Here is a 13,239-nt window from a genome sequence, read left to right as displayed (position 1 = left end):
TGTGATCGGGTCCCTGGGACTTTATCATTGAGAATAAGGCTGTGTTAATCTACTGAATGTTTACACATACGGAATAGTAGCATTCACAAACCTAATTTAGAGTGTCTGCATGAATGTGTGCCTTACTCTTCTCTGGTTTCTCATCCTGTGCACTTTCATCTGTGTGCAAGTGGAAAGTATTAAATAGCGTGTTTTTAGTGTTACGGTGACCAATGCCTGTCCATCTTTTTGATGATGATGACAATGTTTTCTATGATATCTTCCAATACGCCCAACATCCATAAACTGTAGGCCGTGCTAAACAATGCTAACATGCCTTCTCTTTCCTCCCTCTCCCTCTCCCTCTCAGGTGGGGAGGTGACGCGGGGATTCGTGGAGCTGCGCTTCGTGCTGGAGCCGCTGGACACGGTGACGGTGCGGGGAGGTGTGCTGCAGCTGGACTGCGAGGCACAGTCGGAGGGCGGCGTGCCGGCCATCGCCTGGAAAAAGGACGGCGTGCTGCTCAGCGCCATGGTGGACGAGCGGCGGCAGCAGCTGGCCAATGGCTCGCTGCTCGTCCACAACGTGGTGCACTCGCGCCACCACCGGCCTGACGAGGGCCTCTACCAGTGCCTGGCCACGCGGGAGGGCGTGGGCGCCATCGTCAGCCGCACCGCCAAAGTCACTGTGGCCGGTAAGTGTGTGTGTGTGTGTGTGTGTGTGTGTGTGTGTGGCCACTGGTGTGTTTCTGTAAGATGTCAGTGGTGTTTAGTAAGAAAATCAATTGGACAGGACTTTTCTCAGGATTTATTCTATTCATGTTACTTTGTTGTTTGTTGTTTGAAAAAGATGGGGAAAAATTCACTGTGGTCCGACTCCGATGAGAGTCCAGTAGATTATTTTCTCTGGCATGGTGTTTAATAATAAATATCAAAATCCTCAGTAAGCTAAAAATGGGGGCAGAAGGCAATGCCACACTCAACAGCAGCCACAAACAAATAAAACAAAAGCACAGCAAACAAGGCACACTGAACTATTTAGTTGATCCGTGGCATTATTAGTGAGTGTTTCACTGCCCCCTCTGATCACTAGCATTAAGCCTTTGCTGACATGTGTGGCACGTGTATACTGTACAGTATGTCCATCTTACAGTCACAGATCTCGGCCACCACACTCATCACATCTGCCCCCAGCTTTGTCTCCAATGTCCACTAGCTGTGAGCCCTGACCATGACTTTGCGAGCACAAGGAGGTGTAACGCTGTTGCTAAGCCATTCAGCTGTGACAAAGCCGCCTCAGTTAGCCACCTAATGAGGCCGCAGGGCAGGGCAAGGCAGCTGGACCCAAACATGCTACGGCTAATTAGCGGCAGCTAAGGGCCTGGCCTAAAGAGAAGCTCTCCAGTGAAAGGTGACCTACAGCCAGAGAGGAGTGGGAGTTCAAGAAAGGGTGGAAAGGAGGGAGAGGACAACATGGCCGACCACTAACCCCACTTGCCACCTCTCTCACCCTCATCACCCCACCAGACACTTCTTTTATTTTCTCTTTCGTGTCTCTCTCTGCCCCCATCTTTTCTCTCTATTTCTCTCTCATTCCTCTGGTCTGTTAAAGCCCCTTTGATCTCTGTGTGACGCTTAGTGTCTCCCATCTCTGTTACCACTGGCGTGTGTTGTTTCCCTGCTTGCAGAGTTCGTCATCATCAGAGATGCAGAGGAGATCACAGTCAGTCAGCCAGCCAGTCAGTTATATGCTGTTTTTTTTTTTTTTTTCTTTTCATTGTATTTCCCTCACCGGAATGGCATTTACATCATAGCCAGTGTCGTTAACTTTGATGGCATCGATCAAAGTCCCTATCATGCCATGGGCCCGTCTGGGCGCCCCTCTGCTGAGTGTCAAAGTAACTGCGCTCTGTGAAAAGGAAATGAGACACCTGTAGAAAAATCAGGAGCATTGTTATTTGAGCACATGCGCGATGCAAATCAGACTCTTAATGCTGACACGGCAGATTAGTATTCATAAAAATGAGACTGTATGTCTGATATGCTCTTGCTGAATCTCAATCTCACATTTACATCTCAATCTCACATTTACAGATACAATAAGACAAAGTCACGCACACATTCTCTCTCTCTCTCTTTCTCTCTCTCTCTTTGTCTCTCTTTCTCTTGTTCTCTCTCTCTATCTCTGTCTCCTCTCTCTATCTCTTTCTCTCTCTTTCTGTGTCCATTTGGACAGTCTCCACTACACTGCGGCTGACTGAAGCTCCACATTAGACATGGTCAGCTGTGCCACACTGTGAGGGTCCAACGGCCGATCGGCCAATCTGTCCCCCCGCTCCTAGACATGAGCAGCCTCTATGAGCAGCAGTGTGTCCAGTCGGTCAGATGTTCGATCGTTGCAGGGCACCACACGCGCGTGTCTGCCCCCCCACTCCAAACACACAGAAGAGGGACTTGGCCAGAGACGAAAGCTCCAGGCAGGTGTTTAAACGCCAGCTCCATAACGGCCCGGGCCTCCACCCATCCAAGGGGGCATGGGGGTGGCGAGCCCACCCGCTCCGACGCCAGTTGGACAGATAAGAGGGCAGTCTGTCTGGTGGGTCAAGCCAAGGGCAGGGTGTGAACGAGGCTTGAAGATGAGCTGAGCTGGAGTTAATGCTCCAAGATGATTCTCCTCTTAAAACCTGACTGTATGTCTCTGGGTTTGGACCATGGCCTTTGATTCAGTGACCCCTCACCACAAACACACACACACACACACACACACACACACACACACACACACACACACACATTCCTTTATTGCATCCTGGTCGAAGGAGTGACACATTTCAAAGAGCCATCAGCAGCTGAAAGGAAATGGTGACCTCTGAGCGAAACCATGGAAACAGCTAATACGGGGCGTTAAGCGAAAGTGACATTCATTGGTTACTTTAAAGTGGTGCCAACTGGCTGATCATGGGTGCCGTGTTTCTAAGCGGATGATCTTGAGAGGGGCTTTTTTATCACCAGATTGAGCTCCTGGTGAGATGAGGGTGGCTGTTAGAGGTGCACACACACACACACACACACACACACACACACACAGACATATATATGCACACACATAGGCACACACAAACAAACAAACACATCCACACACACAAATGCACACGCACACACACACACACACATGCATGCACACACACTCACCCTCTCTCTCTCACACACACCAGTCTTTCCAAAGTTTCTAAACTTTCCACTGTTGACTCACCTCTTTTGCAGCATGTTCAATCGATGCATGCTATTTAGACTTCAAGCCACAGTACCCTGTAAATGGATGTGAACACTCTTATTCAATCAAGTGAGAGCCTCGACCCTCTTTACAGCTGCCCAGGCTCAGGCTAATAGTGTGAATGAAATGAGAATTCAGCTAACTATGTCCTGTCATTTCAAGGGAATGCTAATACATACGGCCTCTCAGGAAGTTATTTTTTCATCTCATGGAGGTGTTTAGTATTCAGAGGAGAGGAAATGAAAGTGATGTTAGCAGATTGTGTGCATTGCGATTTCACAAACTCTGATGAAGAGGGTCACGTGGAGCTGTGTGTGTGTGCTGTGATTGTACTGTCAAGAACACACACAAGACACACAAACACACACACACAGACACACCCATTTACACTCAAACACACACACACACACATTCTCACCCTCACTCACTCTCTCTCTCTCTCTCTCTCACACACACACACACACACACAAACACACACACAGGCACAGATAAAATTAAACCATTTGCTATTCCATTATCAGAGACTGAGGAATTTTCTGAGATGGAAGGAAGACCTCAAATGTAGATGCAATTATGATTTGGGAACCATCTTGGGTGGAGAAGAGTGGAGCGCCTTATTGTCCTTGCGTACTCTGGATAAAAGTAAACAGTTTCTCTCTGCGCAGGGGGGAAAGTCTGATTGGAGTGGCACTGATGACCTTCTCCTGTCTCTTTTTTCTTGGGAGAGACAGAAGTGGGCTGTTTTTCAATCTAAATGTTACATCAGGCTGAATGAAAAAGAGAGAACAACAACAACAACAACAAAATAATCAAGGCACTTTTTTCCCTTCTGCCAAGATATATTCCCTTTGTCCTTTGTCCTTTCGTGTCCTCTCTCGAATGAAACATTCAGCTCTTAGTCAGAGGACATTCTTTAGTCACTGAGACCTCTCGCTCTAGGGCCTGTATGGGCTGTATCAAATGGCTGTCTATTTGGTCCATGGTTTCTACCTATCTCTCTCTCTCTCGAGCTCTCATTCTCTCTTTCTCTCTCTGAGTGCACCTTATTCAATTTAGAGGTGCATTGCAAAAACATAATGGCTTTGAGCTGGATCCTCTGATGCAGGCATTTTAGCAAACAGACAGGTATGAGACTAAATGTCCCCTCTCAATACACCTGGCAGAGACTTCATCTCAGCTTTCCCTGCTGACAAGAATCAAGCACTAGGTCAATGAGAAAAAGCGAAAAAAAATGTGTGTGTGTGTGTGTGTGTGTGTGTGTGTGCATGTGTGTGTGTGTGTGTGTGTGTGTGTGTGTGTGTGTGTGTGTGTGTGTGTGTGTGTGTGTGTGTGTGTGTGTGTGTGTGTGTGTGTGTGTGTGTGCATGTGTGTGTGTGTGTGTGTGTGTGTGTGTGTGTGTGTGTGTGTGTGTGTGTGTGTGTGTGTGCATGTGTGTGTGTGCATGTGTGTGTGTGTGTGTGTGTGTGTGTGTGCTTGGAGGGTGGGGGGTGGACAAAGGAGGATGGACAGGAGGATGATAGACAGGAAGAGGTGTGGAGCGATTGATGCCCCCACACACACACACACACACACACACACACACACACCTCAGCCTGCCAGACGCACTACAGTGTGTGTCTGTACGAGGAGGCCTTGACCTCACCTTGACAGCAGCGACAGCACAGACAAAATCCACGGCAGGGAAGAACGGCTCGGCTCCTCATTTGTCAAAAGCGCTCGTTGAGTGCGACACGCGACACGGCACGGCGCGGCTACGAGGCGGGAACGCGGGAGAGCAAATCAGATTAGCGGCAGATCAGAGAGCGAGAACGCGAGCGGGCGAACGAGCGAATGGCAGCGGAGGATCAGGGGCGCTCCGCAGCAAAGTAATCCAGTTAGGGGAATGAAAAGAGCCCTCAGCTATCCGCGCCGCTAATGTGGAAACATGACCATTGAGGCAGACAGGCACACCTGGGGTGGGGGAGGGGGACGTGGGCCAGCTGTGGACCGTGTGTGACCGGATGCAAGCCAGATCTGCACCAGAACCAGCCTCCCTCACACAACTCACCATGACACAGCTGGCAGCCCTTTTCCATTGCTTTGCAATGAGTCCTATTTGAAAATGTCACATCCCTTGTTTTGTTGTGCTGTTCTCCCTCACCGTGGCGACTTCATCGACTTCAAATGAGCTGAGACCGGCAAGCCGGCGAAAGCCATTTACCAACGCACATGCATTTTAATTGCTTCATTGAAAAGACGGAAGAAAATCAACTTAGCCCCTAAACAGCGCCTTTAAATTGGGCTTCAAATGGTAATTGGGGTCCAGCTCATGAGAACAAATGCATTAAATAAAAAAGGGCCCGCGGAATCACAGCCAGCTCAGGGAACTGAGTGCGCCAGAAACAAGAGGGAGCATAATTGTAGCCCGCAGTAAGGGCAGGACTTGTGCGAGCCTCTAATTATGACTGCGCATTCCTGGTGCACAAAACATCTCTGAGGCAATAGTAGGGAAACAAACGTCAGATGGAGGTATGACTCATAGATAGAGGGACTGAGACACCCGAGGGAGAGAGAGAGAGAGAGAGAGAGAGAGAGATGTGATTGCTCTGAGTGAGTTGGAGAGAAATAGTGTTTATAAGGAGGTCGATCTGCCTTTTATCTTTTACAGCATCTGCATCTGTCAGATGTGAACATTGTGTTGATCTGCAAAAATTATCTTTGTTAGTATAAAATGAGCTATGTAAGCCATGAAAATCCTGCTAATGCTCGGTCATGGCTGCTTACTCTACAAAACACTGGCTTTATGTTGCCATTCTCATGTTCTCATGCTCTCAGATACAGATATGTTTCCGTTATTGATTTGGCCGTGGAATCAGTCACATAATTTCAGCCTTTCATGTTTGCTACTAAGCTATGCCAGTCATTCATTCGGCCACTGAGAAACATGAAGACGTAATCACGCCCAGAAGGAACTTGTTGTTATGGTGCCATTTCATATTTCTTGTTTAACTCACACAGCCTTTTGTATGCTACGGCTGTATGCTGTGGTGACTGTGTCAGGCAATGAGAAACAGCATTCTCCAATAGTCTGCGAGCGTTCCCTTTGGCCTCTTAAACTTCAGTAAATATTTCATTTTCATTTAGTGGAAAGGCCCCACGGCGGGCTCTGATATACTGTGCCCCTGATGGGCTGGGCCCGGGTCGTGGTGGCTGGCGTGGCATGCGGGAGGTGGGGGACTCGGGCTTGAGTGATGGCCCCCGTGCCAATCACATGACAGGGAGCCGGTGACAGTGACAGAGATGTGAGTCAGAGGAGCGATGGAGCGAGGGACATAGACACAAAGAAAAGAAAGAGAGAGAGAGAGAGAGAGAGGGAAGGGGAGACAGTAAGGGAGGAGAGAGAAAGAGAGAGAGAGAGAGAGGGAAGGGGAGACAGTAAGGGAGGGAGAGTGAAAGGGGAGCAAGGGCATATGGAGTGACAGAGGGGAGACGAGCCGTGGATGTGAGATAGTGGGGGAAAGAGAGAGGGAGAGAGAAATTGTCAGCAGAGGAGGGGAGAATGATGGAGAGGTTGCACACAGGTCTCCTGGCAGACGATAGGTCTGGACAGGCTAGCCATTAAAGAGCAGTGTGTGTGTGTGTGTGTGTGTGTGTGTGTGTGTGTATGTGTGTGTGTGCTGGGGGTGGAGTGAGGTGAAAAGCTTTTCCCGCCGGCGATTCATTGAGTGAATGAAGACCGAAAATGGCCGCCACCTAAAACTTTGAATTAGAAAGAGCCTTTTACAGCAGCAGTTCTGTAACCTTCTAATGTCACTGGATTGTTAAATCCCTCTGAAATGCCAGCGCCGGGCAGAATAAATGGCAGCCGCACTTCTCCACCAAACGGCACCTGCTGTAAGTACAGCGCCCCTCCAAAAATGTCACTTTTGACAGAGATTGAAGTCCATAATACATGGCCCTCTAGCTCAAAAGCAAGAGTCCAAGATAGTCCCATTACTCTTGTTCCATTCGACTCCTTCCATGTTCCGGCCAGGTATTATTTCTCGCAGGCCGACTCGCGAATAGGCTTTTTTTTTGGCTAAAGAGGATGTGAAGTAATGCCTCGACAAAGCCTTAGCAAACATCCAAGAAGAAGAAGAAAGGGCAGGAAGTGATCACTCTGCCCAGTCTCTGGGTATCGATCGATCAGTTGCAAAAACATTTTTTGGATGTAAGAATGTCATGGAGGTCTACTGTTCTCAAGCTGTCAATGGTCACGGTAAAAAACTATCACTATGTGTGAAAGACCTTTCTCTCTCAGTCTCAGACAGAGACTGGAACTCTGATGGTGTGATGTGTAGTAATCAACACTTAGAGCCAGAGAGACGCAGCAGATGAAGTAACAAGTTGCAATATGTCATCTCATCTGGACACACAGACATCAGATGTCACTACAGTGAGTGGTGGTTGGTTGGGTTTAAGACATGAATAAAATATGTGGGATAGAATCTTCTCTCGCATCAGGACACTTGTGAATATTTTAGGAAATGACCTAAATTGTATTTTATCAGCCCAGCTTGGCAAATGCGTCTTCTTATGAACGGCTTTTTCTCCATAGCTGTGAAAGGCATCAGGGATTGGGATCTGGATGCTGCAAGAGCATAAAAGCAGGATATTATGCACAGACAGGATTCCTAGTGCACATCATAGCACAGATAGATTTGCATGGAATTAACCGCTTGATTGAAAAAAGGAGAACAAATACAGTGCTTTGGCAGGTGGAACATAGTCTTTGTATGATTCATGCTCAATTTTCCACATAGCTATGATGGTTTAGCAATGAACATAAGTTAAGAGCTTTGTGATTTCACAGATTTTTTCTGTGATTTTAAAAGCATGCTTTTTTCCCTTGCTGTCCCTTTGTCTTGGTTTAATTTCACACCAGGCACTGTGCTTTTGCTGTCAATAGAAGGCTCAGCATGAAAATGGTAGCTTTTCTAGTTCATAGAGCAGAGATTGAGGTACACGCACCAAGGCGTCACAGGTGGCTGGAGCTGCAAGGTTTTCCTTTCTTTCTTGGAAGTGTGATTCTTGTCATTTGAATTTCTCGAAAGACTCCTTGATTAAAAGAGGTTTACCATGGTGTTTGCTGTTTATTCATGTTCAAGACAGAATTCAACCATGCTCTTCCATCATGTTCTTTTTACTCTTATGAAAGGTTTGGCTTTTGAATGTGCCAGGTCCGTTCCATAGCCAACTACCATGAGGGCATTGACCCCCCAGTCCTTGGCTGCCGCAATAATCTCCTTCTGCCATGTCTGCAACAGGCAACTGATGATCATTAGCCAGATCCAAGCGGGCTCACCATATTGGTTGCACAGGCTATTCATTTTGAAATACCCCCGCCCACCCACCCACCCACCCCGTGCACAGCATTAACGCTGGCGCCAGCAATACTGCATACCAGCTGTGAGTGACAGCTTGTCTCCATAAACAGATTTCTCCCTCCCTCTCTCTTTCACTCAGTCGTCTCACTCTCTTTTCCTCTTTCTCCTTTTCTTTTTTCTCCCTTCTGGTCTAAGCCTTGCTCCCGCTACCATTTTTGCCTTTTTTTTGTCTTCTCCGGATTTATCCTCCGTAAGTTAAAACAAAGACTCACCCGGTCGCCACCACCACCGCCGTGCAGAAAGGTGGCAGCCCATGTCTCTGCCAGTGGGTCTTCATGCAGGGGCCCAGCCCTTTGTCTGGCAGCCCTAGCTTTGAAGCTTCGCAACTCAGACTGGCACCGTCTTCTCCACTCCCATCAGCTCTCCGCTACCACTTCCAGATGCCCTGAATATTTTAGGGGTTTCGGGGGGCTGTTGGCTTGAGGGGGACTGAGGGAGGGTTGATGTGCAGTGCTGGGAAGTTGTGGATGGAAGAGGGGACAGACTCCCTCAACTTATAGCCTTTGATGTGCATGCCGAAATGTTTAACACTGACTTGGGGGCTGATTGCCACAACCAGACCGTGTATGAGTTTAATGGGAGCATTTTTTGTAATAAATAAATAAATTAGCAGACAGATGATTTCACTTTAACCCATTGCTCACTGTCTGATGGGGAGGTTTCTGGGAAACAGGAGTTTTTAGGCTTTGAAATATCACAGATCAGTAGACTGTATAGCAGGTCTAAGCATTGATCTTGTTTTTGATGTAATTGCCATTGTTTACCACTTTCTTTATTACTTAGGTCAAACAGTATTTTTGTATTTTTTTTTGCACTAGTATTTTATTAATCATCAAAATTTTGGCTCTTATTTTTTCATTATTATTATATGTGCCCTCTTATTTACCTACTTTTTGCATGTTTGTCTGTGGACTTAAAATTGGTCAAATATGTCTTGTCTTCACCGGGGGATGTGTCAAAACACAAATCACTTTCCAAATGGCAGGGTATGTGTCAAAACACAAATCATCCAAATGGCTGTGGCATAGTAACTATCTCCTGCAGAGAAGCACTGTTGTCTCATTTTCAGTCTGTTTACACTGTCATTTTCCTCCTGTGCGGGATCAAGTCATCATATCTATTGTGTTGAATAACATACTGTTGTGTTTCCATTCTTTGGTCTCATTGTGCTTCTATTGGTGGTCTTTCTTTTTTTTTGTCAGAAGAACAGAATGTCCATATTTTTTTATTTCATTCTTGCACTTGTATTGTATAATAACACATTTTTCTCTAACCTCCCGGGTGGGCCCCAAAATTGGAAAGTTGACTCTTGTTTTATTCAGATGACCTACTATATCCTCAATTACAAAAGTTTTCTTATGAAACCCGTCTATCCCTCTGGAAGTTGTGAAGTTGTTAAATGGTGTTGGGGCTGTCTTTGGAGGGCTTTTGTTGTGTAATCTGACTGCATTTCATAACTCTAGCTCATTATATTTGCAGTTTCAGTGTGTTTGTGTACTGTGCCAAAGTCTCATGTTGTTTTCCTTACACATGCTCCTTGGATTTTCTTCTTCCATTTGAATAGCTAAGTCAAACTTTCTCATGTACATGTCTCTCAAACAGTGTACACATGGGCTTAGACGCATATCCAAGGGAAAATATGGTTCCGCCTTAATGAGCAAACACAGCTGGACTTTTCAACAGAACTTTTAATTGAAGGGGAAATCCATTAGAGATGATAACTTTACAAAGTGGAGTCAAGGCAAATTGCAGAGCACCTTATGACCTATTTTTTTACAGACACATCACAGACAGGAAATACATGTCTGCTCAAACCATAACATTAGTTGAAGAAAATGAGCTTCCATTTTATGCCATTGGCAGATCTGTCAGTCTCAAGAGTGAATGTGTAATGCCCTCTACAGTATATTACATGTCTGCCCATTTAGATCCGACTATGCTCCCCAACTCAGATATTTTGTTTTCCGTTTGAGAAATGATTAAAGTGCAAATGTGCCAACTTTTCTTGCGACGCAAAGGGTGTTCGCTAGCGCTAACTTGCAAGCGTTACTTCCAGCCTTATATCTGTGCCCGAGATCATCTCCTTCCCTCCCCTCAGATGCAAACATCAGTGCTGGGGTGGTGAGGAGATCTTTGGGGTGTGATTAAATATACAGCCTCCACCCCCCTTTTAACCCCCAGCTGGTGTTGATAAGCGTGCTTGTTTTTCTCCATGCCTACTTTAATTTATTTCTCGACTTATTTATTTGCTCGTTCATTTATTTAGTGTCCCTAAGACTAAACAAGTAGGCTTGCATGTCTTCAGCCGAAGCTGCTTTCACCCAATTAGCACCACATAACACCCCCCAACCCTCCCATCCAGTTGTGACCCACTTCACAAGAGTTCATAAGGGTTTACAAGCGACCGTGTGTGTGTCGGCGTGTAAAGCCCGGGCACTGGAAGAAGCAATAGAATAACAGACAACATCCTGTTTCTTCAGACGCTTCTTACAAAACATGTCTCTTCTTGGCTGCAGGACGTAGTTTTGTGTTCCACCTTCTGGCTGACATAGTGTTTCTATCCTTTAGGGGTTGGATTTGTTTTGTTTTCTCAGATCATCCCTTAGCCATCTAGCCCTGTCAAGAGAGCATCATACAGCATCAAAGACGGGCGCCAATACAGCATACAGCTCTGACGGAGCTGTATGTTAGTTCTGTTGACCTGTTTCTATGGACAGCCCACTCACTCATGCAGTTGTAGGCATCAGAAATCACACAAATTGCCCCTCTGTTATGCTTATGGTGTACAATAAGAGCATGCTTACTGAAGTGTGTAAAGAGGAACAAAAATGAAATGGTCCCTCGCTTGTGATTGGTTACAACAGTGGTGCAGCAGTGGGAGTATTAGGTCAAACAGTTGACAATGAAGAGGTCATCTGTAATCAAAGAAACAATGCTACAGATCTGGCGTAAGCAAAGAGAAGTGTATGACCATGGTTCTCTGCTCTCAGGTGTCTCAGGGAAAACCCATCACAGTCAAAAATAGAAAAACTTTTCTACAAATCTAGAAGATTTATAGAAGAGAAAAAGTGTTGAGTATGGAGACTATGATCATACTTGGAGCTCTCAGCTTTGCTCTAGCCTTTAGCCTATGGCAGTAGACACCATATGCACAACGCAGGAGGAGCACAGCACTGATGCAGGCAAACATAGCAAAGCTCTCCACACAGTACTCTAGAGTTCAGCTCAACAACACAACACCAGACACAACGGATTGATCCCTGTTTCATTCTTTTGTTTATTCCTGGGCTGCCCCCACAAAGCCAGCCTGGTACTCTCGAGCCTGGAGCGTGTTCTAAACATATCTGAGTAACAAAGGAATCCACCCCCACCTTGGATTACCCCACCCCGACATGCATGCACCCTTCCTCTTCTCACCCACCCCCACCCCCCTCTCCTCTCCACCCCCTACTGAGCTCAGGGGTTTCTCCTCTGAGTGCTTGAGGAGTGCAGGACTCGACGGCTTCCCAGTCCATTAGTGGGGCGCTGGGTTGCGAGACTTCGCCCGCTTGCACAGCTGGTGGTACAGGATTTTTGTTGTTGCGGGGGATGGAACGTCGTGATGAGGGGTGAAAAGGAAGGGTGGGGGGGGGGTACTAGTGAGGTCTCAGCCACTAACGAGCACCTCATTCTAACAGGATGATTGACAGATGGAGATCTGTTCCTCAGAGCCAATTAAGAGGGTCCTGGGTGCAAGAGATGGGGGGCACGGCGTGATTCTGTTAATGGGCCTCATCGTGCTGGAGGACGAGGGTGACCAACGCGCATCGCTTTATGTGATGACAGGGGCTAAGCAGGTGCAAACGCAGGAGAGAGGATCACAGACTGGGGGTCAGGGGGGGGGGGCTATGTGCGTTGACTCGCATGCTGAGGAGTTGTTAATTAGTGTTTTAGGCCGATCTCCTTTTTTTTTTCATCTCTTGGATGGCGTTTTGAAGGCCTGGTGGTACGGCAGGAGTGTTATGAATTATAATTATAACAAAAGAGAAAATGAGCTAAAAAATAGCTGGATTATCTGATCATGTGATTTTTCCTCCAAAAATTCGCTGTTTGTTTTCTGTTTGTTCTGTTGCAACATACAGTATCAGCAGCTTGAGCACTATTGTTTACACAGTGTACAGGATATTTATCCAATACACTGTAGCTAATAATAGGAAAATCAAATTTGAGTCTGGCAATGTGTATTTACCCTTCTGATGAATATTTATTTTTGTAAATGATGCAATTTCCCCAGGTGGCGTATTCTATCCGTGTTCCCTTTATTATGGTGTAATGACATACAGCCAATTAATGCAGAGATTTGCATGCGTTTTATTCAATAGGACTGTCTGTCCACTGTGAATAGGATGAGCACACCGAGTACTGGTGTGTGACTTCACTGGTGCCTGATAAGGCCATGTAAATGAGACAGCAGCTTAAATATTCAATTAGGGGGGTGATTGTGTTGGTGCCATCACCTCGAAGACAGCTGTGCGTCACAAATGAGTAGGACGCTCCTCCTTTTGAAGGCAACCTCTATCACACGCCACAGTGACTAGAGAAA

At 46.5% G+C, this 13,239-nt stretch overlaps 1 protein-coding gene across 1 annotated transcript in view; it reads left to right on the top strand.

The window, feature by feature from the left end:
* Positions 1 to 13,239, top strand: part of dcc (DCC netrin 1 receptor) — a 216,218-nt gene that overhangs the window by 69,174 nt on the left and 133,805 nt on the right. The window contains 1 exon segment of the mRNA XM_048259294.1: positions 350 to 673. Coding sequence (XP_048115251.1) covers positions 350 to 673 — 324 coding nt within the window.

This window comes from Alosa alosa, chromosome 12 (assembly GCF_017589495.1).
Source record: "Alosa alosa isolate M-15738 ecotype Scorff River chromosome 12, AALO_Geno_1.1, whole genome shotgun sequence".
Lineage (NCBI taxonomy): Eukaryota > Metazoa > Chordata > Actinopteri > Clupeiformes > Clupeidae > Alosa > Alosa alosa.
This window is presented reverse-complemented; position numbering and strand designations above follow the sequence as displayed.